Consider the following 22,168-nt stretch of genomic DNA (forward strand, 5'->3'; position numbering starts at 1 on the left):
ATATCTCTGGAGCAACATGACCTTAGCCTTACCCTAAAATGGTTTTTATGATGCCAAGAGGAAAAAAAATCCTGTTACTTTCATTTGTAGGGTCACTGGGGTTTTTTCCATCTTTAGAGAAGGGTTTTTTATAAGTTGCCTGAAGATATTTTTTCATTCATCAATAGAGAAAGCACATAACAACAATGAAGCTTAGGAGAGCAATCATCAAAGGGCAAAAAACTGGTAGAGAAGATGCTGAAAAGCACAGAGAACTCAAGTTCTAAGCATACCAGAGATGCAGTATTCTGTTTGTACACAGTGTGCTTTGTTCAGAGTGGTTATATTTGGTTTGTAGCAAAAGCCAGAGAGAGGATAACTCTGTAGATGAGTGTCAGAATTTTCTCAGTGGGAGGTTTGGCTCAGTGAGAGGGGGAGTAGACCTGGAACCAAAGTTGTGCTGCTTCAAGAGCAGTGGACATTGGAAAGTTAGGGAAGAAATGGGGCATTGAGAGAGGTTATCTGGGTTCTGGAGTGAGGTGAAGCATCTGGCACCTGCAGGACACAACTCCAAGGTTTACTGAGCTTGAAGCTTCCATCTGGACCATCAGCTTTAAGAGCTGCTGATGGACCCATCCTTCAGGAATTAACTTAAGCACTTTTTAAAGCCATTTGCATCTTAAGCAAATCCTCTGAAATCTCTGGGCAGTTGGCTTCATCGTGTATCTATTTGTTAAAAACAGAAACAAAATTGCAAATCCTTCTTTATCCTCTGTTTTAAATTTGCTTCCTAATTGAGTAAGGGCTCAACCTTCTCTCCCCTCCCACTGCTGTTTCCTGTTCCGCAGTTGTGTTTTGGCTCATTCTGTAATTATAACAATCCCATCAAAAAGGGTTAAAAACACAGAATCAATCTGTAACTTTATTTTACAATACTGATGCCTTCCAGGCTACTGGTGCCCCTTACATTTGTCTTGGCTGTGACTGAAAAGTGACCTCATGAAAGTTTTCATCTATGTTAAAATGAAAATATGCACAGTCTGCCAACTGGGGCACAGTGGAAGCTAACAGAATGTTTCATGCAGATAAACTGCTCAGTTACTCTCCCCTGTGCTTGTATGATCATCCTAGGCCATCTTTTACAGCATATTTTACTGTTACCTTGGGTTTTAAAATTTTTTTGGAACTCTTGTTGGCTTGGTTTGAATTAGATGGCATTCACCTTCAAGATTATTCTGAAGCTGAATTAATCTGTTTAGTTTCCAAGCTTTAGAACAGAGGCTGTTCCTCAGCACATGGCCATCACTTCATTCCAACTGACCTGTGATCCCTGGAGCCTTTGATCACTGCTAAGACAAAGCAACTGTTCCACTCTGTAGGCTAAAACCAACCCAAATACAAATGGAAGTTCCAAAGTCTTTTATTGTAGCCCTTACATGGCCGAGCTGCCCTCCAGAGGGATGGACTGAGAGAATCCTGAACCCTGGAGAACGTGTTCATTTCACAAGATCCTTCACGTATTTCCAGCCTTCCATTGTGTATTCACAGGCCCTGGTGGGAGCTACAGACAAGGCAGACATGACTGTGTGCACTCCTGCAAGGAAAGCAGAGAAGAATTACCCCAAGATCACCATCATTCGAGCCCAATTTCCAACTCCATCATTGTAGATCTCTTTAAACCCTGAGCTCTAACTCAGCTTTTAAACACACTGTGGCCTGAATGATTCATGGTTCCAGTACAGCTTTATTGTCTCAACAGCATTTGTGACACAGAAATTCCAACTCCAGGGCCTGTACATGAGTTAAGACAATTACAAGACTGAGCTTGGTTCTTTGTTTAAGTCCTGTTTTATTTCTGGCCTTGCCACAGACTCCATGGGTGATGCTGGACATGTCACAGTATTCGTGGACTGTGTTTCCCCACAATTATATGAAGACTCTTTGCTGCACCATAGAAACTATATATTACTGGATACTTCTAACATGCTTTGGCCTTCAAACAAAAATATCTAAAATTCTAATAACAATGGGAATGCTCATCCCTTCTGAAAAGCTGTTCAGACTCAGTGAGCAGTTATTTTACCTTTATTCCAGGAATCAGAGAGGGAAAAGTCAAATTTTGGAGTGGGTGGGAGCTAGAAAGAGAGAAAGAAACAAAATATTAGCACTTGAGGGGTTTCACTTGGAATTCACATCACCTTGGCAAAGCCTCTTGACCTCAAATGTCAAAAATACTTAGGTGCCTACTCTCTGTAAGCCTCAAATGATGCTTTAAGTCTGGGCTTTGCTCTTTCCTGCAATATAAAGTAGGTGCAAAAGGCAGAACATATTATTTAGGTGCTGATGAAAAAAAAAACATCTCTGTGGTTGTCTCCTTGCAGCAGACTGTTAGTTTATAATTGTCTGTAATTATGAAAAACCTTTTCAAACTTCAAGCAAAGGCCTCCTGTTTTCTGAGGATTTTAAAAACTAAGAACTACTCATAGAGGAGGGGCCTCTTCAGGCAGTTTAAATTCAACTTGATGAACTGTTAGCAATGTAAGAAACTGGGAGGATAATATATTCATTGGTTCTTTTTAAACATGTAGGATCCTTCAAAAGAAGCTTAGGAATACCACTACATAGTGAAATATCTCCCAGAGCATGTGTGCAATCCCCTCCTTGACCCTGCACAGGGCTGGTCACCCCTTCTCCACTGAAATAACATCTGTGAGCAATGTCTCTGCCCCAAATTCAGAATTTTATTCGCCTTCCATTTCAATCCTCTTTAAAATATTTGCCATGTGAAATCCAGTTTCAACAGTAAAACTCCTGCCAGCCTCACTGGAATCAGAGTATCAGCCCCATATTTTCTCTTCCTCATTCAGAGGAGGTGTCAGTGTTGCAGGGATCACCTGAGCAGCCCTTACCTCCCAGCCCAGGTAATTTGTCCACTCTTGGATAGCTGGAGGCAGCGTTTCTTGAGCTTTTTTGAGTGCTTCAGCACCTTGTGTGCCACTGCCCAGCAGCCCCTGGTCATATGCCACGTACACAGCAGCTCCAGCCAGGCCTCCTTTGATGAGAAACCTGAAAGAGTTGACATCAGAACAGTTCTATTCACGTTATGACCATCAGTGCATCTTTCTCAGTGGTTGTGACTGCCAAGGAGATGGTATCAATAATGAAATCTCATGTCTTACTGCAGGCAAAAATCAGCAGAAAAAGACCTACCTACCTTCCTTGCCTTCCTAGGACAACTATTCCCTGTCACCCCTTGAAACTGCACCAAATTCACATTTTATCAGTGATGATTTTCAAGAAAAAAAAAGAGAAAGTGCCAAGCACCTTAAGAGCATGTGCCACTTTTTAAAGTCTGAGGATCACCAGCATATACCTCTACTAAAAGCAACTAAAGGATTTTGCAGTGGGCAAGCCATCCATGTTAATGATGTGGTTCTTCCTGATAAATCTGATATTTATCTGATAAATCTGATAGACACCAGTATCTTGTGAAGCTCCTTACAGTCCAGTGAACACCTGGCCATGGTGTTTGCATTGCCAAGGCTTTTAATATTTCCCTACATGATGCGCAGTCACCAGTTTTACAGCTGCAATGGCAACCCACAAAACGGGAGAAGGGAAGAGAATATTTGGCCTTTATTGGCATTTTCATTATAAATAAGAGATCTGAGGAGACCGACTTTCCCAAACTCACAGGGCAGAGAGGTTTCCCCTTTAAAAAAACCAGCAAAAGCTATTGTGCAAAAGGACAACCCAAACCTTGGCAGACAGCGGTACTGCAGTAGTAGGACATACGATAGATACAGCTGACAAGAGAGAGCCATTTTTTAAGTCGTGCATTCACACGCATTTTGGGGAAAAGGGATTTCTCTGCTAAAATGCATTGTTCGCTCCCAAGGACACCTCGCTACGGGTGTACGTCCAGATCCGAGCGTCGCGCTGTTCTCGGCCTTGTGTTACGTGTCCATGCTTGTCCCCAGACAGCGCCAGAGCCCTGCCCGGCGTGTGCAGGCACACACGGGGAGCTCCCCGGCGCCGGGACAGGCGAGGCCAAGGGCGCGGAGCGACGGAGCCGGGCGAGCGGAGCCGAGGTACCGGGCCTGGGGCCGGGCCGGGGACAGCCGGGGAGCGCTGAGGCGCGGGGAGGCGGCGTGAAGGGCGGGCCGGGAGGGGAGTGCGGGAGGGCAAAAGCCGGGCAGAGGGTGCGGCGGGAGGGCGGGGGCCGGGTGCGGGCCGGGGCGGGCCGTGCGAGCAGGGGCCGGGGGACTCACTTGGCGGCGGGGAGCAGGCGGGCGGCCATGGCGGCGGCGGGGCCGGGACCGTCACGTGCCCGCGCGCGGCCCCGCCCGCGCCGCCGCCGTGAGGGCCGTAAGGGGCCGTGAGGGGCCGGGCAGGGCCGGGCAGGGCCGGGCAGGGCTGAGGGCTCCGGGGGCCGGGCGCGGCTCCGGCGCCTTTGTGGCCGTGTCCCCACCGCCCGTTTTGTCGCGCTGGGTCGCAGCGTGGCGGCAGAGCAGCTTATCCCGCTGCTCTTCTTCTCCCGACGAGGCTCCGTCCTGTGGGCTCTGCCGCCGCCTCTCTCCCGGCGTTCGGCTGCTTTGGGGTCACTGCTGCCAAATGTCATCAGTCTTTAATGAATTAAGCGCCCTCTAAGATTAGACACGAGGGGGTTGTTTTCTCCTGTAGGCTCGCGGTGTGTGAAGGCTGGCTCTGAGTGCAGTGGGCTGTGGGAATTGCCGGTGAAAGATCCTGTTTGTTCCTGACCAAAGTGGCTGTGGCTCCCAGGGAGAGACCCCTCCGGTGGGGTCTCGGTTCTAGAACAGCCTTTACGGGCCTCTGGCAGGTCGGCTCCAGGCATCAGAGGAAGGAGAACACAGTATTTTGGCTGCAGGGCTCAACTTCAAGACTTCACTTTGTTCCTCACAACTTGGAGGGATATGAAGCCAATTGGAAAAGTGCTTTGTGCCACAGGAGTCGTAGCTGGGCTCATAGCTTTCTTCTGGAAAGACGATTTTAATCCAGGTAGGCTCGCCAGGGGGGTGGTTTCAAGCTGAAATGTAAGTCACACAAGAGAAAAGGTTGAATTTCCAGACTTTGACTGATGGTCTCGTTCCTGCCCGCAGTCTTACCAGAGCTGGTGGCCCCAAAGCAATGTTTCATTCCCAGAAACAAAGAGAAACTTGAAACAAAGAGGAACACAATGGTCTAAGAGCAGGGATACTGCTGTCTCTGTGGGGAAAAAATGGTACTTTGCTACTGCCTTGCTCTTTTTATGTTTTGGTTGTAAATTCCTTGGTGTCAAAAGCCATCTCTATAGGTGTGCAAGAGGGCTGATGTGTCTCCAAAGTGATGGCAAAGAATAAATGATATGCAGAAGGCATTTTTTTTTCACTCAGTTCTTTATCTTTTATTCTCTTCCCCATAAAAAAGAGAGCTTGTCTGGTGCCCGTGTTCTCGTGACTGGAGCCAGTGCTGGGATTGGAGAGCAGATAGCATATCACTATGCCAGATTTGGTGCTGAAATTGTGTTGACTGCCAGGAGGGAAGCTGTGCTGCAGAAGGTAAGAATCTCTTCCTTGTATGGGGGAAGACATGAGAAATTCAGGCTTTTACCAAAACAACAAAAAAAATTAGTTTGTCAGCATGACAAATTTTCCTTCAGAACTGTTGTTAAGCATAAATCCGGAAGAGAAGGTGGCCTGTACAAGACGATGCATATATGGTGCCTGAGCTTTTAACTGCCTGAACATTTATTTATTTGAGGGAATGGTGTGAAGCTGCATCAGGGAAAGTTCAGATAGGACATTAGGAAAACGTTCTCCACTGAGAGGGTGATCAGTCGCTGGAGCAAGTTCCCCAGGGAGAAGTGGTGATGGCACCAAGCCTGTCAGAGTTCAAGGAACATCTGGGCCACACCCTCAATGATATGGTTTGGTTTGAGAGAGTCCTGTGAGGAGCAGGGATTTGGATTTGATGATCCTTATGGGTCCTTTTCAGTTTGAGATACTTCATGAACTACAATCCCTGTGTGATGTTGTGCAGCTTTTCAGAGTCAAAATTATTCTATTTGTAGCTGTTTTGTTGAAAACCCAAGACTTTTTGTAGGTTAAATGCATTTTTAACCAATTTTTTTACCAACTCAAATAGACGAGGCTTCTTCATCTGTACTTTATGAAATGGGACAATATTTAGAAAGGGCAACAACTCTTTAACTGTGGGGATATGTGAATTCCAAGGAAAGTTCTTTACTGTGAAATGATGCAAAAGGTGAGTTGGGGACAGTGAGCATAATAATAGTTCCTAATGATTGGCAGGCATTATTTCAGCAAATAGCTAAAACTGCATATCATTACCAGGCACATTCACATACTCAACACAGCAAAGGAATTATGAAAGATGAATTCTCTTCCAGTTATTTTGGAAAAAAGAGAATAACTTAATGTAAAGCATAACCCTTGTTCCAGAAGATTTCTGCTGAAGATTGGGTTTTTTACAGTGAATCTTGATCCTTTTCTAAAGCAGATTGTTTTAGCAGACAGTTAAATAGAGGTAACTCTTTGCAGGATGCAGATTCAAAGTCTGGATGCAGAATGAGCTCTCCATGGCCCAAACAGCAGTAGATTTTAAATTAAATGTGTCTCTGTCCAGAATTGACTCTCACTGACTGTAGTACATGCTTTAAGGTGCCCTTTTTTCTTATTCTTTTTCCATATTGTTTAATCTCTGGTGTTCTTTTTCAAGGTGATGGAGAAATGCCTGACACTCGGAGCAAAGAAAATATTTTATATCCCTGCAGATATGTCTTCCCCTTCAGAGCCTGAAAAGGTGGTTCAGTTTGCTGTCCAAAAGCTGGGTAAGCATCCTGGGCATCTCTTTGGTTTTCAGGTGTGTGGACAGTTCTCATTCTAGTAGGAGCTTCCTGCCTCAGTTCCCTGAACTGAGAGGGCTGTTAAGGACGTAGATGTACCACCAGAACTAAGTTCTGAGTCTGAATCACACTGAAACATCATTTCAGAAAGTTGTTGTCAAAGCCAAACAGTTTTCCTTTCAATTCTACTCTTGAAGAGCAGTCAAAGCTGCTCCCAGATGGGCATATTTAATCTATCTTCATGGTAAAGCACTTCACAGCCTTCTGAAGGAGTGGTTCAGCCCTCCTGGCATTTCTGAGCTCCCTGGTTGGTGGTCAGGGGATGGGCCCCTTGTTTGACTGCTTTTTCTGCTGTCCAAGGGGGCCTGGATTACCTGGTGTTGAACCACATTGGCACAAACCGTTTCCAGGAGTGGACTGGAGATGTGGAATACACCCGCTGGCTCATGCAGGTGAGGCTTCCCAGCTCACCAGGAACTGGGTGAGTCTGGCTTCTCCTGGGACAGCTTTGGGAAGCTCCAAGGCAAAGCCAAGCCTGTGGCAATGGTTGAGAACAATCCCTTTACTTCATTCACATTTCAAATCAAGCACTTTGGAGGCTTTGTTGCTAGAGAGGTGTTTTGCTCGGATGTTGTACATTTGTGAAGAGAAATGTTTGGGAAGAACTTCAGACTTCTCTCCTTCCTTCTGTCCTTCTTATCCCCCTCTAGCCCAGGAGTTTAGGATTGATGGGCAGTTACAGGCAGTTGTGTTTAGGTCAGGAAGGTCTATAAGTGAGCAGCCAGCATTTCCTACTGATCTATGGCATGTGCACAATTGCAGAACACAATTAAGGTTGTTCGAAATGGTGTCTGCTGTCTGAGTCTCTGTTCACAAATTTAGAGTTTTCCTGTAGAATCACCCTGGTGCCAGGTTTTGGGACCATGAAAATGAAGAGCTGTTTTCTTGGTTCAGTCTTCCTCGTTCAGGTGGGTCATAGTAGTTTCTATTTCATTTTGGAGGGAGGCTGTTTGCTGGAGAATGGGAACTTAGGAACATGGTAAGAAATTAAAATTTGAGAGAGCAGTGAAGCTCTGAAGAGATGCTGAATTTTGTGCTTCATTGTAGTCTGAGCTCAGTGAAGAGAAGCTTAAAAGGGGAGCAAACTGAGACTGATGTCTTTGATAGGGATTGTAGACTAAAGAACAGCATAGAGAAAGCTGGGATAGCCAATTGTATCTTAAAGCCCAGGAATAATTTTGCTCTGAATCTTCTCCACTGCTTTTTCTGGAATCTGAAAGACTCATAGATGCAATGTTTGTCCCCGTCTTCAGAGAGATGATTTTTCTCACTTGATGTTTGAAAAGCCAAATCCAGACCGTGCTTCTTTCCATTTCTGACCACTCTATTGACTTTCTTGGCTCATGCTTTCAAACCCTCTTGCTTCTTTTATGTCTACATTTATTATTCCAGGTGAATTTTTTGAGTTATGTGGCACTTGCAACAGCAGCTCTTCCCACCCTGGAGAAGAACAGAGGCGCTCTGGTGGTTGTTTCTTCCCTCACAGGATGGTGGCTTTAGCTGGAGTAAGTGCTGGCCTTGTGGAAACAATGGTTCCCAGTACTGTTCATATACACTGTTCCAATTTCTCTGTTGTTCCACCCCTAAAAGCATTTTCAAACTGTGCTTTTCACAGTATATAATAACAATAAATATATAATAAGTATAATATAACAATACTTACTCTAATATTATATAAAGAGACACTCACCTGAACAGAGCATGAGTTGATGCAGTATGACAAAGCCTACATCTTTGCCCAGATTCCCTCTCCATGGATCCTCCTTACACCCAGTTTCCTGGTGTTTTCCGTTCTCTTTTCCCTTTCCAGGGAAAATGCCCACTCCCTTCACCACTTCTTACTCTGCCACCAAGTTTGCACTGGATGGATTCTTTGGCTCACTGCGCCATGAGCTCATCATGCAGAAGAGAAATGTCTCTGTCACACTGTGCATCCTGGGCCTGATTGCTACTGATTCAGCACTGGAGAATATCAGGCAGGTATTTGGAAGAGGATGGAGGAGTCTGGGAGAGAGTTTGTCTGCGGGAATGTGTCTCTTCTTGAAAGCGTGCAAAAAAATGCACAGCAGCTCTGTTTGAGAGGGTGTGTGCATCTGTTTGGGGAGAGTGCACTTTCCTGGGCACATCACAGGGTCGCTCATTATGGAACAGGAGCAGGCAGAGCCCTGTGGGGTCAGTCTGCCCAGTTCAAACCCCACCAGGGACCGTGTGGCTTTGAGTGACCCTCGGACCATTCCCTTGCAGGGGCAAAGTGCACCTCAGTGCCTCTCCTGCTCCCGAGGCCGCGCTCGCCATTGTCCGGGGAGGAGCCGCTCGGGCGCACGAGGTTTTCTACCCGGGGTGGCTGCAGCAGCTCTGCTGCCTCTGGGCTTTGTTCCCCAGCAGTGGCAACCAGGTGCTACGGACTTTCTACAACTACAGCAGTCCTTAATGCCCAGTCCCCTCTCCCATCCTCTATCCCTTCTAATCGCATTCCTGCCATCCCACTAAGCATCCCACCCAACCACTGGTGTCAGGCAGGAGCAGGGCAGCAGTGGTGGCAAGGTGCCCTTTTCCTAACATGACTCGTGGTCTCTCATGATGCTTCAGCCATGGTTCTGCTGCTGCTACCCTTCAGAGATCTTTCCCACTGTTCACTCTGTCTTAGCCCTGCTCCCATCTCCCCTCCTCCTTCAGCCTCACCTGCTTTTACTGAATCCAGCTTTCTCTCAGCCCCAGCTTTAACCCCTGTCTGTACATTCCTGAATGTCTGTACATTCCAGGGACATCCTGCTCCATGACTTCACTGGGTTTCTTTGATTCCATGAAGTAGAATTTTAATCTCTTACATTAATTAAATTATTTTTAATGTGTTGGTATTATGTGTTGATGCTTCCTCTGTGAAGAAATATTGGTCCCCTGGATTCTGTGGGCCAAGGCCTGTTTGCTGACCTCATGGGACCTGTTAAATTGGCCCAGAGCTTTGGCAATGTCTTCAAGTGTAAGCATTACCTAAAAGCAGGTGCAACTAACAACATGAACTAGAGCCCCAGTTACTTAGCAAGTAAAACTTTTATTAAATAAATTTAGGATTTTTTTTTTGACCAGAGTGAGGAATTTGACATTGACAAAGCTTGTATCGCACCTGTAACGTTGTACAGTCACATCAGTAACTGTGATGGAAGAAACTGTAAATGCTTGTTTTAAACCAGCTTGACCTAGGATTCCCGAAGTCCTTTTTTTCCCATTTTGCATTTGTTCATCTTTTTTCTTTTTTTTTTTTTGTTTTGTTCAAAATTAGACTAAGTTTAAACTTCATGAAATTACTTGTAGCAGAAATAAAGTACATTATACAAATCACATACATAATAGATGTTAAGTATAAAAATGGTATTTACAATAAGTAAACATGGACTATAGAAACACACAGACTCTCACAGCTTCATTCACCTCTCATAAACTCTCAGCGTCAGACACAGAAGGGTGGTTGAGGAGATGTGAAGGTACTGTGCCACAAACACCTGAACAAAGGGCAACTGGAGGAGAATGAGAGTTGGCCGAGATTCTCCAAAATCCCCATAGCTCACTTCAGTATCAATTGCACCAACTTTACCCCACCAACTCTCTGTTCCTATTTCAATGTGCTCACACACCCTCACACACACACCAATGTTTGTGGTACCTTATCAAACTCTGGAATATTGAAATCATTCATTCCTTAATCACTCTGGGGTTTGTTGGTCTGTTCTGCCTTGCTTTCCTTCCCTTATTTTTGTAGAAACTTGAAGAGACTGTTCCAAACCGTTCAAGGGATGTGCCTTGTCAGGATGACACACCCCCCACTCCCAGGGGATCTTTTTTAAATCCAGTTCTGAACTACATTCTGTGCTTTAGAGTATGTGTATATAGTGTATAGAGCTGTCCCTACATATATATATGTGTATATATATATGTATATGCTGCATAATGCATAATCTCTCTCTTGGAGGGGGTGCTGGGGAAAAAAAATCCCAGAATGGAACCCTCTTTCATCCTATTTTCCTTGCAGCTGCTGGGGAAAGCTTTGCAGCGGGTGCGTGAATTGAGAGGGAGAAAAGGTCCCGTTTCATCTGGAATGAGAACTGCCCACTGCCCAGTGCTGGGTATCCGACACAGGGAGGCAGTGTGCAGCCCCTGGGAGGCTTCTCTAGCTGGTCTGGAGATTGCATCTGCTCACACTCTCTCATCTTCTCCTGCCTTCATCAAGAAAATGCTGTTGCCATGGAGAGCTGTGAAACATGGATCTGTTCCATGTGTGGGGAGGCAGTGCAGTTCCTCTAAGTAAAGGGACTGGTTTCCTGTGCTTTCAGCCTAATCAGGGAGTGCTCAGGGTAGGGGCTGGCACCACATTCCAGGAGCTTTGTCTGCAGAAGCCCTTGGAAAGGTAAGACTGAGAGCTCTCCAGATCCTTAACCAGGCTGGTGCTAAGGTGGAGGAGTGACTCAAGCTGAGCAGCTGACTGTGCCCTAATCCTGGAGGAATGTATTTCTCCTTCTTCTTGCTCGTGTTGAGTAGAGATGTGCTCGCTCTCTCTCTCTCCCCAACCCACCCCCAGCCCCCCGCCCTCCAGAATGTTCAGGCCTATCTGCAGTGCATGCTGAGAAGACACTGTTGCAAAGGTAAACCCCTAATTTCCAATACCTCTTGCAAGCAGTCAGTCTCTGAATGGAAAAGTTTGGTCCTGTGAGCTAGTTTAAAAAAAAAATAGAGACTGTATATATTTATAGTTATCTATGAAAGGGCCAGAAACAGAGCAGGAGGGAGGGAGGAACGGAAGTAAATTTCCACACATCACTGCAGTAACCTAGAGACACACCAGTGGGTTTGCTTGGTCCATGTACTCCAGCCACACCCCGAGAGGAAGAGCTCCGTGTCCCCAGGGGCTGCTGGTTTGCTGGTCCCTTTGCTTTGCACCACGTTAGCAGCAAATATGCGAGTCCAGGCGTGGCAAGAATCTTCCTCCTGGGCAGATATTGAGCCTTCTCTTTAATTGCATGTCTTGGAAAGGAGGGGAGGAGGAAGATGGGGTGGGTAAGGTGGGAAGCCGAGGAAGGAAAGGGGTGGTGTCAAAAGAGTCGATAAATTTACTGGCCTCTCTGAAAATCAACCTGAAGCAGAAATTCTTCCTCTGGACTTTCCTTTCACCTGAACAGAAAGGGAGGAGGGAGGGAATTGGGAGATTAGGAGGACATCTATGCAAACCTCAGGCTTTGAGCTGCTGCTACTGCTGCTTAAATGTCGAGGACTGACCCAAACCAGATCAGCCCTCCCTTGCTCCCCATCTGTAGGCTCTTGGACAGCAGCCCTTCAGGGTCTCACCTATTCCCTGCTTTTCTGTGATCCCTGTGAATCATGGGATTGTCTCTTCTTAACCCAGAAAGCATTCTTTGCAGACTAACTTCTGGGGCCATGTAACAATTGAGAACTACTGGCATTTAAAACCTTTTCAGGCAGTCAAAAGCTTTTTGGGAGCAGTTGGACAGCAGAGTAAAACCTTGCTTAGACCACAAACAGGCCACTGGAACCATCTGCCCGGGCCCCCAGGGCACTCACAGGCCTTGATGAACTTGACCAGCCTCACCTGCAATGTCTGTCCACACTCTGCCCACAGCTCCAAGAGTCTCACTACAGCCCTGTGCCATCAGCCTCTGTCTGATCTACAGCATGGAAGTGCCAGTCTCCATCTGTCCATGGACCTGCCCTGTCCATGGATGTCATTACCTGGGCTCCAGCTCCTGGACTGTCTTCCCACCTCGATGTTTATTATTATCATTATAGACCTGCCTGGCAATCACTGGACTATGTCTGACCCTGTTCACCTCCACCAGACCTGAGCCTGATCTTGACTCTCTGGCTTGGCTTTGGGCTTGCCCCATTGCCACAAATTTGCCTGATGATTGTTGAACCTGGCCATTATCTCCAGGCCTGCTCTGGTCACTCTGCTCAGGTGAAGCCTCTGCCCCACCAGCTGTGTTTATTGCCTCCATTCCTGGCCTTCCACTCTGCAGGGAGCAGCTGGACCCCTGACTAGAGCTGTGCCCTGAGGGTACAGGCAGTTTACCTGTGCTGCAGAAGTGACTCCTGCTTGCTCACTGCTGTCAGTAGGGATGGTTGGCATCCTTGGGCCGTTTCAACTGGACCTTCAAGCGTTTCATGCCAATCTGGAAGCCATTCATGGCCTGGATAGCAGTCTGTGCACTGGATGGGTTGTCAAAGCTTACAAAACCTGAAGGAAGGATACAGGATGGGTGACAGTGGCACTGTTGGTACCATGCCCAATATGAGTGTCATTGTTATTGATCATGCTTCCCTTGCCTGCACTTACCAAAACACTTGCTCTGGTTGGTGGCACGATCCATGAACACCTTTGAGGAGATGATATTGCCAAAGGGCAGGAACATCTGCATCAACTCGTTGTCTCCAAACTCCTGGGGGAGATGGTAGATGAAGAGATTGCAGCCTTCAGGACCTGCAGGTACAGGGGCAATGGGGAAGGACAAAACAGAAAGCCCCAAAGGGCAGGGGAAGAGAAATAGGCTCAACTCACAGCACAGCACTGGAGGAGAGCCCTAGCACTGCCTCCTTCTGCTCTGACCTCCCCTTGCTTGTCTCTCAGTCACTGGTCCATGAAGGGTTCTCATGGCTCTTTAAGAGCAACTGGGAGGTTCCATACAAAACTGGAGTTTCTGGAGAGCAGATTCTCTTTCAAAGCTTGCCTAGCTCCTACACAGGGTGCTGGACACAACCAGCACTGTGAGTGTCTGGGTGCTGTTTTGCTGGAAGGAAATCAGCTGAGGTGAGAGCTCACAGCTGTCCCAGTCCTGGGAGAGCAGCAGATGCTGCTGTGTGAAACCTGCTGCTGTGTGAAACCTGCTGCTGTAGCACTCCCTGCAGTGTTGCCTTCAGTCCATAAGCCACACCCTTAACTGGAAACCTCCTGGATTGCCACACATCCAATTTATGGGCTGACCTGATCCTGTCCACTCCTTCACTTGCTCCTTATGAGCACAAGAAACTGCTCCCTTGCTGACACTTGCTGTACCAATCAGGAGCAAAGAGAAAATGCCTTTGCTTCCAAATTCTATTCAGGCCAGTTTTGAAATAAGCTGAAAATAAATTCAGTAGGCTATGAAGGCTGAAAAGAGAGGAGAGTATGGCTGGCTTGACTGGTTCCACTGTGGTTCTGGCATCAGCAAAGAGAGGGATGACGGCTCCTTGCCCCTGATTGCATAGGGAAGGTGCTGACTCTCATCCCCTTTGGTGTGAAAGGTGTTCCAGGGCCTACTGCCCCTTTGCACCTGGCAGCATCTGGCCAGATGTGAGGTCAGGAAATTTGCACAACAAGCATCCTGTGATCCTTGCCAGTCCACTCACTGCAGACATGAGGTTGTTTCTATAACCCAGCTCCAGCATTAAGGACCAGTGGACAAAAATTAGTGCTGCCTCCTCTCCATTGGCTCTGTGGTACAGAAGGTGAGCTCCACAAATTCCACCCACACCACTGGACACCCATTCCCACTCTGATTCTCACCTTCTCGCTGCTGCTGCTGCAGGATGGGAGGTTGCTGAGGGATGCTCTGTGCAATGGGGGTGATGGTGGTGGTTGGATACACAGCTGTAGCCCAAGGAGACAGAACAAACCATTTACCTGAGGATCTGGTCAGCCACACAAGGGCCTGAGGGAGACAAGGGAAGCTGGTACCTGCATACTGCTGAACTCCTGTGAAGGCTGGGTGCAAAGTCTCTGCTACTGAAGGGCTCTGGGCTGCAGGGAAAAACACAATCAGAAGCACAGCAAAAGGAATCATTCATGCATTCTGTGTGTGTGTGTGTGTGTGTGTGTGTAGTGGTGTTTCCCACCCTCGCCCCCAAGTGAGCCTCAGTGCCTGGCTGGGAGGGAGCTACAAAAGTGTTTTTTGTGGGGAATCCAGAAAAGAGGAACTAAATGCAGTTCCTTAGGTCTCTGCATGGTGGGGTTTTTTTACTGCTCTCAATACCTGAATATGGCACAAGGCCATTGGTGTAAACTGTTTCCAAGGTTGGATGCCCATTTGGGAATGGTACCACGCCAGTGAATCCATTGGAAATGGGTGCCACCAGCCCCGGCATGGCCGCTGTTCCCAGGAGAGGTGGTGAATGTAGCCCTGAAGAACAAGAAGAGAGGACACCCCATCAAAGTCAAAGTTCCACAAAGCCCCTGCTCCCCCTTTCCACCTGCTTGTGTATGAAACCATTATCTCTTCTATTTGGCACGTGGAGATGACAGACTGGTGCTGAAACCTTCACAAAATTAAGAAGCAGCACTAGTGGGAAGAGTGTGTGCAGAACTGCCAGCCCTGAGTGCTGTCAGAGCTTTGGGGTGGAACATCTTTGATCTGGGTTTGCACAGCACCTGGCATGACACATGCCTGTTCTGACAGGGGTTTGAACCCAGTATGCATTATTGCTGTGGGATGATCATGAACAATAGCACTGCTGACCTCAGAGTCAAGTGCAATCCTGGGAACCCTGTCCTTCTTCACTGTACAAAAGGGAAAAACTGCAGCAAAAATGCATGGCTGTAGGGCAAGAGGATGTGTGTTGAGCACGTGAGGGGGGTTGCAGGCGTTTGTGCAGAGCAGAGACTGCTGTGCTCAGAGGCTGTGCTGTTAGAAAGGAGCGAGCTGATGCAGCTGCTGAGCCTGGAGGGGCAGGAACTGTTTTACCTGGGAGTGCTGGGGCAGGAGGTTCCCGGCCGGGGAGGCCCTCACCTGACGCTGGTGCGATGGGAGCGGCTGGCAGCCCATTGAGACTGACGGCACCGATCTGCTGGATGTGGCACGGGGAGAAGGCGACGCCCGGGCTCAGGTAGCTGCCGTGGGAGGTGGAGAGAACCGTGGTCTGCTGCTGCATCAGCTGCAAAGCAGGACCGTGCAGTCAGGGCCTGGCACTGCCCGGGGCCTCCTGCTGCCAGGGCCCTGCAGAGCTGGGGGAGGCTGCACAGACCAGCCTGGCTCTCACCTCCACCAGGTCCTGCCACCTGCCCCGGAGCTTCCCCCGACACCACCAGACCTACTGGGGTGGGCAGTGGTGGCTGTCCTCCCCAGGCCCTGTCCCCACACCCGGGGCCCACGAGGTCCCTGCAGCCACGTACTCACACAGCTTCTGCCCCTGCCAAGGTGGGACAGTGGCCTGGCCACCCGCAAGAGCCCCCGAGAGCTGGGCACAGCTCCCTGTCCTGGACACAGCTCAGGGAGCATCCCAGTCCACAAAGCCAGAGCCGCGGCTGGGCACCTCCATGCCTCGCCTGCTCCGTGGGCCAGCAGCCTCAAGGAGTCTCAGCTCACTCAGCTGGGCACCAGGGCATCGGGACAGGCCCCTTCGGCTCAGAGAGCTCCTGCAGTGGAAGGGAGCAGGGCAGGGCTGTGCTCCTGGCACCCAGCAGCACCGTCTGCCCACAGGCCCTTCTGCACTGTCAGGCACAGGCCGCTCTCCCTGGTCAGTTCTCCTGGGACAGTGCCAGATATTAAATAGCACAGCTTTGCCTCGAGGAACAGGGTCCAAATCCCTCTGCTTTTGCCCAGCCTCAACGAGCAGAAGGTGCTGGGAGACACACAGGGCTCACTCTGGCACGGGCACCCTGCTGTGCAACCAGGTGTGTGCCCAGGCCCAGTTCTTGTGGCCTGCTTTGCCCTCAGAGGTCTGCCCCATGATCCACTGAGCTCAGCCTGTCCTCTGGCACTGGCCTGCACCCTGGGCCAGGGGACATCAGCTCCTCGTGCTGCCATGACACACCTGCCAAGGCAGAGATGCACAGTACAAAAGGAAGGGTGGGAAGGTTGGGACGAGGGCTAAGAGAAGAAAAAGTCCTTCTGGTCCTATTTGACCATCAGTGGGAGCATAAGATGCCCTCAGAGTGCAATGGCAACAAAGACTCAGTTCTGGATACAAAATTATCCAGCCCCTTTATCAGCTTTGTCTTCACATCAAGCAAGAAGAGCAGGGGAGGTACAGGCACGGCTCTTAGGAAACCAGAGATTCTCAGGAGGTGCTGAGGGGTGACACAAAACAAAACCCAAGAAACAACAAAAATCTTCCTTACATTGCCACATCCCACTGTCTGCTTTGCACCATGAGCACACAGCTCTCCAGGAGCCTACCTCTTCACAAAGGGGTGAAGCCTGCACGGCAGCTTGGCCCAGGGCTCCGCTGAAGGATCTGGTAACTGTGACAAGTTCATGGCTAGCTAAACCTCCCAGTTTCCTCCACACAGAAGCTGATCATTGCTTTTGCATAAAAAGAAGAGGAATCTCATGGCATGGCTGCCTCTGTAAGCCGGTACAAGCAAAGCCATGGGGTAAAATTGGCTCGAGCCCTTTTTGGGGATGGGTGAGTGCTCCCAGGCCTGTCCCAAGGCAGGGGCTCTGCGGGCAGGGGGACTGACAGCACAGAGGGTCACTCCTGTGACCAGGAAAAACCCTCGTATCACCTCCCTCTTCACCACCACATCATCCTTGGCTCCCCTGGAGCTGGATTCACTCCTGTCATCGGGAGCCACCTACCCTGAGCCAGAACTGCAGCGAAACGTGGCCTCCCTGGGGTCACAGGGCCCTGCTGAGCCTCTGTGCAAGAGCCCCCACGTGTTCCTGCTCCTGTCCCCACACTGTCCCCACTCAAGGGTGCAGGAACCAACACGTTTCCTGCTCACTCTGTGAACACTGATCTTCTCTTTCCTCATTAACGCCTGTTCTGTGCCGGGCTCTGGCCGGACCAAGGCCTCCACCCGGCTGCACGAGCACCAAACTGGCACTCTGGAATTGTTCTCATCACTTGCATAAAATTACCATAATGAACCACAAGAGCAGAAATAAAAGGGGGGGGAGGTGTGCATAAATTATGTTTTGTGTTTGGAACTAATTGATTTATGATATACAGGAAATATTTGACCATTATAAGCACTTAGTAAATTGCCCTAGCCGCTTTTTAAAGACTTTAGGCCTCTTTTGTATTGATAATTATTTTTTTTCAGCTCCCAAACATTTCCCTGAGTCCACCTGAACTAACTTGTTGAATAAAATGAACTCATTTGCAGAGGCACCTGGGATCAAAACCTGATTTAAGCACTGAAATAAACTGCTTTCAGATGCTTAGCCAGTTGTACTTCCCAGATGAGACTTTTTCTTACAGTTTCAACTAACATGCACTGTTTGACTATTTTAAGTATCTTATTTTGCATATTTGCATAGATCTGAGTAACTTTAGACTGAACTTAGTGTATGATTATTTCATGTTTAATTTGAGATAATTTTTGAAGAAAAAGGCTATTAATACAAATTTAAAATAGGCAATTGAAAACAAAAACAAAACAACCCAGGCTCCAGACTTCCTCCTAAACTCCTGGGGACCACTTGGTAACACAGCAAACCCCGTGGGGACAGGGAGAGAAAGTTGGTGTGTAATAAATTATGACTCTAAGAACCTGTGGTGCCTCTGATGCACCACTTCACCCCAGCAGCACTCGCTCCTGTCAGTCTGGTTCAGCCACATCCATAATGGTCAGCTGCATCTCCCAGCCCTGGGGGGAACCTTGGGTGCAGCATCTACTCCTCCAAGCCCAGAATCAGGAAGGCATGAGGGATGTTGGGCTTCCCCTGAGTTTACCAGAGGTCCCAGCTCCCAAGGGCTGCCCATGGCAGAGCAGTTTGAGGAACCCTAATGAGATTCAGCATGGAAATCCCTCTCTTTTGCCTCCACTTCCAGAGATGTTAGATGGCATTTCAAAGGGCTGATTCCCTCTCCCTCTGATGGTGACACTGTATGAGGACTGGCTGGGATCTCTCCTCCCAGAAGGGAGACCAAAGACGAGGATGGCACAAGAGAAGAAAGCCAGGTGTGAGGTCAGTGCCTCGGGGAAAAAAAAAAAGAACCAAACCCAGTGCAAAGTGAAAGGAAAGGAAGGAAAAAATCCTGAAAAAGTGAGACAGGCTGAGTCTCGAGTCACGGGGAAAGCAAAAATAAAGTCACAGAGCAGGAAGGCCAGTGAAGAATCAGAGACAGAGCAGCACAGTAACAGACAACTGAGGAGAAAGAAGATGCAGATAAGCAAGGAGGCACAGCTTAGACCTGACTGCCTTCTTGTCATCAGCAGGAGTTCCTGAAGATTAAAAGACTGAGTCTGGAAGATCTCACTGCTCGTCCTCTTTACACAGCCTGGAGCTCAAGCTGATAAAGCACCTCCTGCCATCATAACCTCACTGTGTGGTCCATTCCTGCCTTCTTCACCACCACACCATGCCCAAGTCAGGGCCATCTCTAGCCCAGCAGGAGACACACCAGGATGATCATCTCATGGGTGACCCACAGAGATTAGCTACAGATAAGCTACAACCTCAGGTGCAGCTGGCTCCTGGGCTGGACAGAAAAGAAGATTCCTGGTGAAAGATGGTGCCTGGTCAGAAGGGGTTCGTCGAATAATCTGTATTGGACCAGTTCTATGTTTGGCTTGCAAAATTCCCCCAAGTTATGGAGCCTCATTTGTATTTCCTTTTTTCTTATCCACACACTTAAAAGGCATTTGGCAGTTTCTGGGGAATCTTTGAGAGGAAACAGCCAATAAATGAGAAAGAGTTCCTTCTCTGTCACACGAATGAAAGAAAGGAGCTGCTGAAGCCAGAGGAGAAAGAGGTGTCCACATATACGAGAAGAACAGGTTTATTTGCACTCCCCCCTGGAAAATTACTTTCAGTAACAGTATCTACTTTTGAGTTCTTTGTTGAGACAAGAACCTCTTGTGCCTTGAGCAATTTTTGAGCCTCCTTCCATGGGCTTTACATTTTATGCATGGAGACCTGAAAATGATAGTCACCAAGGAGGCTCAAACGATGCTCCACCACAGCTGATGTGGGACTTGTTGAGTTTGGGACCTACCTCGAACATCAATGGCAGTTACCACCATGGCTCCAAGGCAAGGAGGTTCTCTCACTAAAACCCAAAGCACAGCCAGGCTGCTGGAACACCTCTGGCTCTCTGCTACCCACTGCTCCCTGTCCAGCATCTTGCAAACCCCACAGTCCCACTGGCCAAGTGAGAAAACCTGGGAGCCAAGGACAGACGGGGGGAAAAGGGTCCTCCTGGGTATTTCAGCAGAGAAATAAACTCATGAAGCTGGGTCCCAGAGCTCTCCTAGTGCTCCAGAACCAGAGAAATACACATTTGTGCCACAGACCCAGAGGAAGGGTTCACAAGTTGGTATCACATATCTGGCAGACATCGCCCAGGAACCATGGCTCCGAGCTGTCCTCAAAACAAGACAGAAAGATACTGGGTCATGACTGACCTGTTCCCAACATCTCCACATCAGAGAAATCCCAGGCTCACTTTGAGGAGGCCCCAGCTCTCCCCTGCCCCCCCATCCCAGGAGAAAAGTGCACAAAACCTGTGCAAGACAAGGCAGCTGACAGGAGAAACGAGCCAGGAGCATTCTCAGGTGCTGGGAAGCTTTCCCACAGTTGCCAAGAGATCAGTTTGTGGTCTCCCAGGTGCTGCCCGGGGCCAGCAGGGCAGCATTCCCCACCCACCCCCGCGGGATACTCACAGCCTGCGCATAGGCGCTGTATGGGCTGAACGGCAGGGAGAGAGATGGAGTGAAAATCCCCAGCTGCCCCACCATTTGCTGCATACGGCGGAGGGTCCTCTCCTTATCTGTGTCAGCAAACTTCACCACTAGACTGGAGGAGGCACCCTAGGCACAGAGAGAGGAGACAGAGAGGAGGCAGGAGAGAAGAGGCGTGGGACAGCCAGAGAGTCAGCGGTCAGGCAAGGGAGGACGGGGCAGGACAGGCGGCAGAGAGGAGTGGGAAGAGGAGCAGAAGAGCAAATATTGGCATGGAAGTGCTGGGGAGCTGCCTGGAACCTGGGCTGTGCCCTTCCCCATCCGTCTGTCCATCCAACCCTTCCCTCTCATACCCTTCCCCTCACACCTGAGCCTCGCACAGCTGCCTGCATGGATGCACACATCCCTGGCTGCATTCACCAGGTGCTGGTGCAGCCAGGAACAGCCAGGGCATCGATGGTCACAAGCACCATCCTTCCACTATCATGAGCTTGGCTGGACAGGCAGCAGCTCCTGGCAGCTGGGAATACCCCTGCTGCAGCAGTGCACTGTCCTGTCCATGAGCTGCCCCAATTTCAGGTTGGAGATTGCCAGAGATGAGGCCACAGCTGCAGCTCCACTTGCACAGGAAGGCCTGGCTATGGCTACACAACCCCACACAAGGCACAAAGGGTTCCCACCCACACCCAGCCCGCCCCAGAGGCCTCCTCTACTGCCTAAATAAGAAGCCAAGGAGTGTGCTCAGATGCTGAACCCATGTGGCTGAATTGTCAGCTTTCACCCTGCTCAGTTTTGAACTACTCCAGGTAGCTGTTTCCAAGACAAAATCAAGGCCTGATTTTTGGCTTTTATTTAGCTTTTATAGCTGTGAGTGCTGTCACTCCCAGTCTGGACGAACACAGCCACAAACAGCAGCCCAGGGGACAGGATGGTCACTACGAGTGGAGCACAGATGTGCACACACACACCCACACACCTCCCAACCACACCAGCTGGACACTGCAGTCGAACCTGTCATGGTTTTTTGGAGAGTGTGGGGAGGTCCCTGCAACAGGAAAATGGGACAAGGATTAGGAAGAGGGTAGGTCCCCTGGCCTTATACTCACGGGCATTGTCTGGCTGCCATGGAGTGCGTGGATTGCTGCCTGAGCCTCTGTGTGAGATGAGAACTTTACAAAAGCACAGCCTGGAAAGGGACAGAAAGAGCACAGGAGATTGCAGTGACAGGACTGCTGTGAAAGTGCCATCACGCAAGAGACAGTGTCTGTATCTCAGGTAAGGCAAAGGAAAGCCACCCCAAGGAAGCAGGGAACAAAAAGGATGACTCATCCCAAGTCCTCTATCCTGGAAAAAAGAGGAAGGGTCTCAAATTATTACTTCAATGATATACTCTACAGATGATGACACCATCTCCACCCTTGCCCCGATCACCTCTTCCCCAAATTCTCTGTGGACTGCTCATTGTGGGTACAAATACTTCAACCTGCAGCCCCAGACTGACAGAAAAGGCTCACGAGTGACCCTGATAGCTCAGCTAATCATCGTGCTCTGCTTCCCCTCCTGTTCCCTCAGTCTCTGCCCACCTTCCCCAATCCTTCCTGGCAGCAGATGACTCTTCCTGCTCCCTATTCCTGGCTGTTTATGGGTTCCCATAA

General features: G+C 49.0%; 3 protein-coding genes across 6 annotated transcripts in view; 1 reads left to right on the plus strand and 2 right to left on the minus strand.

The window, feature by feature from the left end:
* Positions 1 to 1,383: 1,383 nt before the first annotated feature.
* On the minus strand, positions 1,384 to 4,310 carry MICOS13 (mitochondrial contact site and cristae organizing system subunit 13). The gene is made up of 4 exons (XM_068997387.1): positions 4,251 to 4,310; positions 2,889 to 3,045; positions 2,063 to 2,114; positions 1,384 to 1,573 (listed from the first exon to the last, which is right to left on the minus strand). Exons 1-4 carry the CDS (start codon positions 4,277 to 4,279, stop codon positions 1,476 to 1,478), a joined length of 336 nt encoding a protein of 111 aa, XP_068853488.1. The 5' UTR covers positions 4,280 to 4,310; the 3' UTR covers positions 1,384 to 1,475.
* HSD11B1L (hydroxysteroid 11-beta dehydrogenase 1 like) lies at positions 3,746 to 9,760 on the plus strand. 2 transcript variants are annotated; one of them, XM_068997385.1, is made up of 8 exons: positions 3,746 to 4,070; positions 4,663 to 4,998; positions 5,407 to 5,537; positions 6,718 to 6,829; positions 7,205 to 7,296; positions 8,297 to 8,387; positions 8,712 to 8,884; positions 9,149 to 9,760. In XM_068997385.1, exons 2-8 carry the CDS (start codon positions 4,914 to 4,916, stop codon positions 9,392 to 9,394), a joined length of 930 nt encoding a protein of 309 aa, XP_068853486.1. In that variant the 5' UTR covers positions 3,746 to 4,070; positions 4,663 to 4,913; the 3' UTR covers positions 9,395 to 9,760. The 2 variants fall into 2 exon arrangements, with proteins under 2 accessions (XP_068853486.1, XP_068853487.1); XM_068997386.1 differs by lacking the exon at positions 3,746 to 4,070 and having other exon boundaries at positions 4,398 to 4,998; positions 8,712 to 8,880.
* A 1,734-nt stretch (positions 9,761 to 11,494) lies between these two features.
* CELF5 (CUGBP Elav-like family member 5) overlaps positions 11,495 to 22,168 on the minus strand; it is a 35,771-nt gene continuing 25,097 nt past the window's right edge. Inside the window, exons 5-13 of one of the 3 annotated variants that reach the window (XM_068997363.1) lie at positions 21,620 to 21,699; positions 20,496 to 20,642; positions 15,673 to 15,817; positions 14,920 to 15,066; positions 14,625 to 14,687; positions 14,454 to 14,537; positions 13,248 to 13,391; positions 12,984 to 13,148; positions 11,495 to 11,884 (exon numbers count right to left, since the gene is read on the minus strand). In XM_068997363.1, coding sequence (XP_068853464.1) covers positions 13,021 to 13,148; positions 13,248 to 13,391; positions 14,454 to 14,537; positions 14,625 to 14,687; positions 14,920 to 15,066; positions 15,673 to 15,817; positions 20,496 to 20,642; positions 21,620 to 21,699 — 938 coding nt within the window. In that variant the 3' untranslated portion in view covers positions 11,495 to 11,884; positions 12,984 to 13,020. Of the gene's footprint in view, positions 12,068 to 12,983; positions 13,149 to 13,247; positions 13,392 to 14,453; positions 14,538 to 14,624; positions 14,688 to 14,919; positions 15,067 to 15,672; positions 15,818 to 20,495; positions 20,643 to 21,619; positions 21,700 to 22,168 lie in introns of those variants that run through there. The other 2 variants (XM_068997362.1, XM_068997365.1) reach the window with 2 other exon arrangements.

Source organism: Aphelocoma coerulescens, chromosome 28 (genome assembly GCF_041296385.1).
Source record: "Aphelocoma coerulescens isolate FSJ_1873_10779 chromosome 28, UR_Acoe_1.0, whole genome shotgun sequence".
Lineage (NCBI taxonomy): Eukaryota > Metazoa > Chordata > Aves > Passeriformes > Corvidae > Aphelocoma > Aphelocoma coerulescens.

Bases quoted from the DNA above. Each gene is read 5' to 3' on its own strand.
- MICOS13 (XM_068997387.1), bottom strand. From the start codon at position 4,279: ATGGCCGCCCGCCTGCTCCCCGCCGCCAA. The intron at 2,115-2,888 runs GTAAGGGCTGCT...CTCTCTTTCTAG, and splicing joins CAAATTACCTGGGCTGGGAG to CTCCCACCCACTCCAAAATT. The intron at 1,574-2,062 runs GTAAAATAACTG...CTTTCCTTGCAG, and splicing joins CTCTGATTCCTGGAATAAAG to GAGTGCACACAGTCATGTCT.
- HSD11B1L (XM_068997385.1), top strand. From the start codon at position 4,914: ATGAAGCCAATTGGAAAAGTGCTTTGTGCCACAGGAGTCGTAGCTGGG. The intron at 6,830-7,204 runs GTAAGCATCCTG...CTGCTGTCCAAG, and splicing joins GTTTGCTGTCCAAAAGCTGG to GGGGCCTGGATTACCTGGTG. The intron at 8,388-8,711 runs CAGGATGGTGGC...CTTTTCCCTTTC, and splicing joins GGTGGTTGTTTCTTCCCTCA to CAGGGAAAATGCCCACTCCC.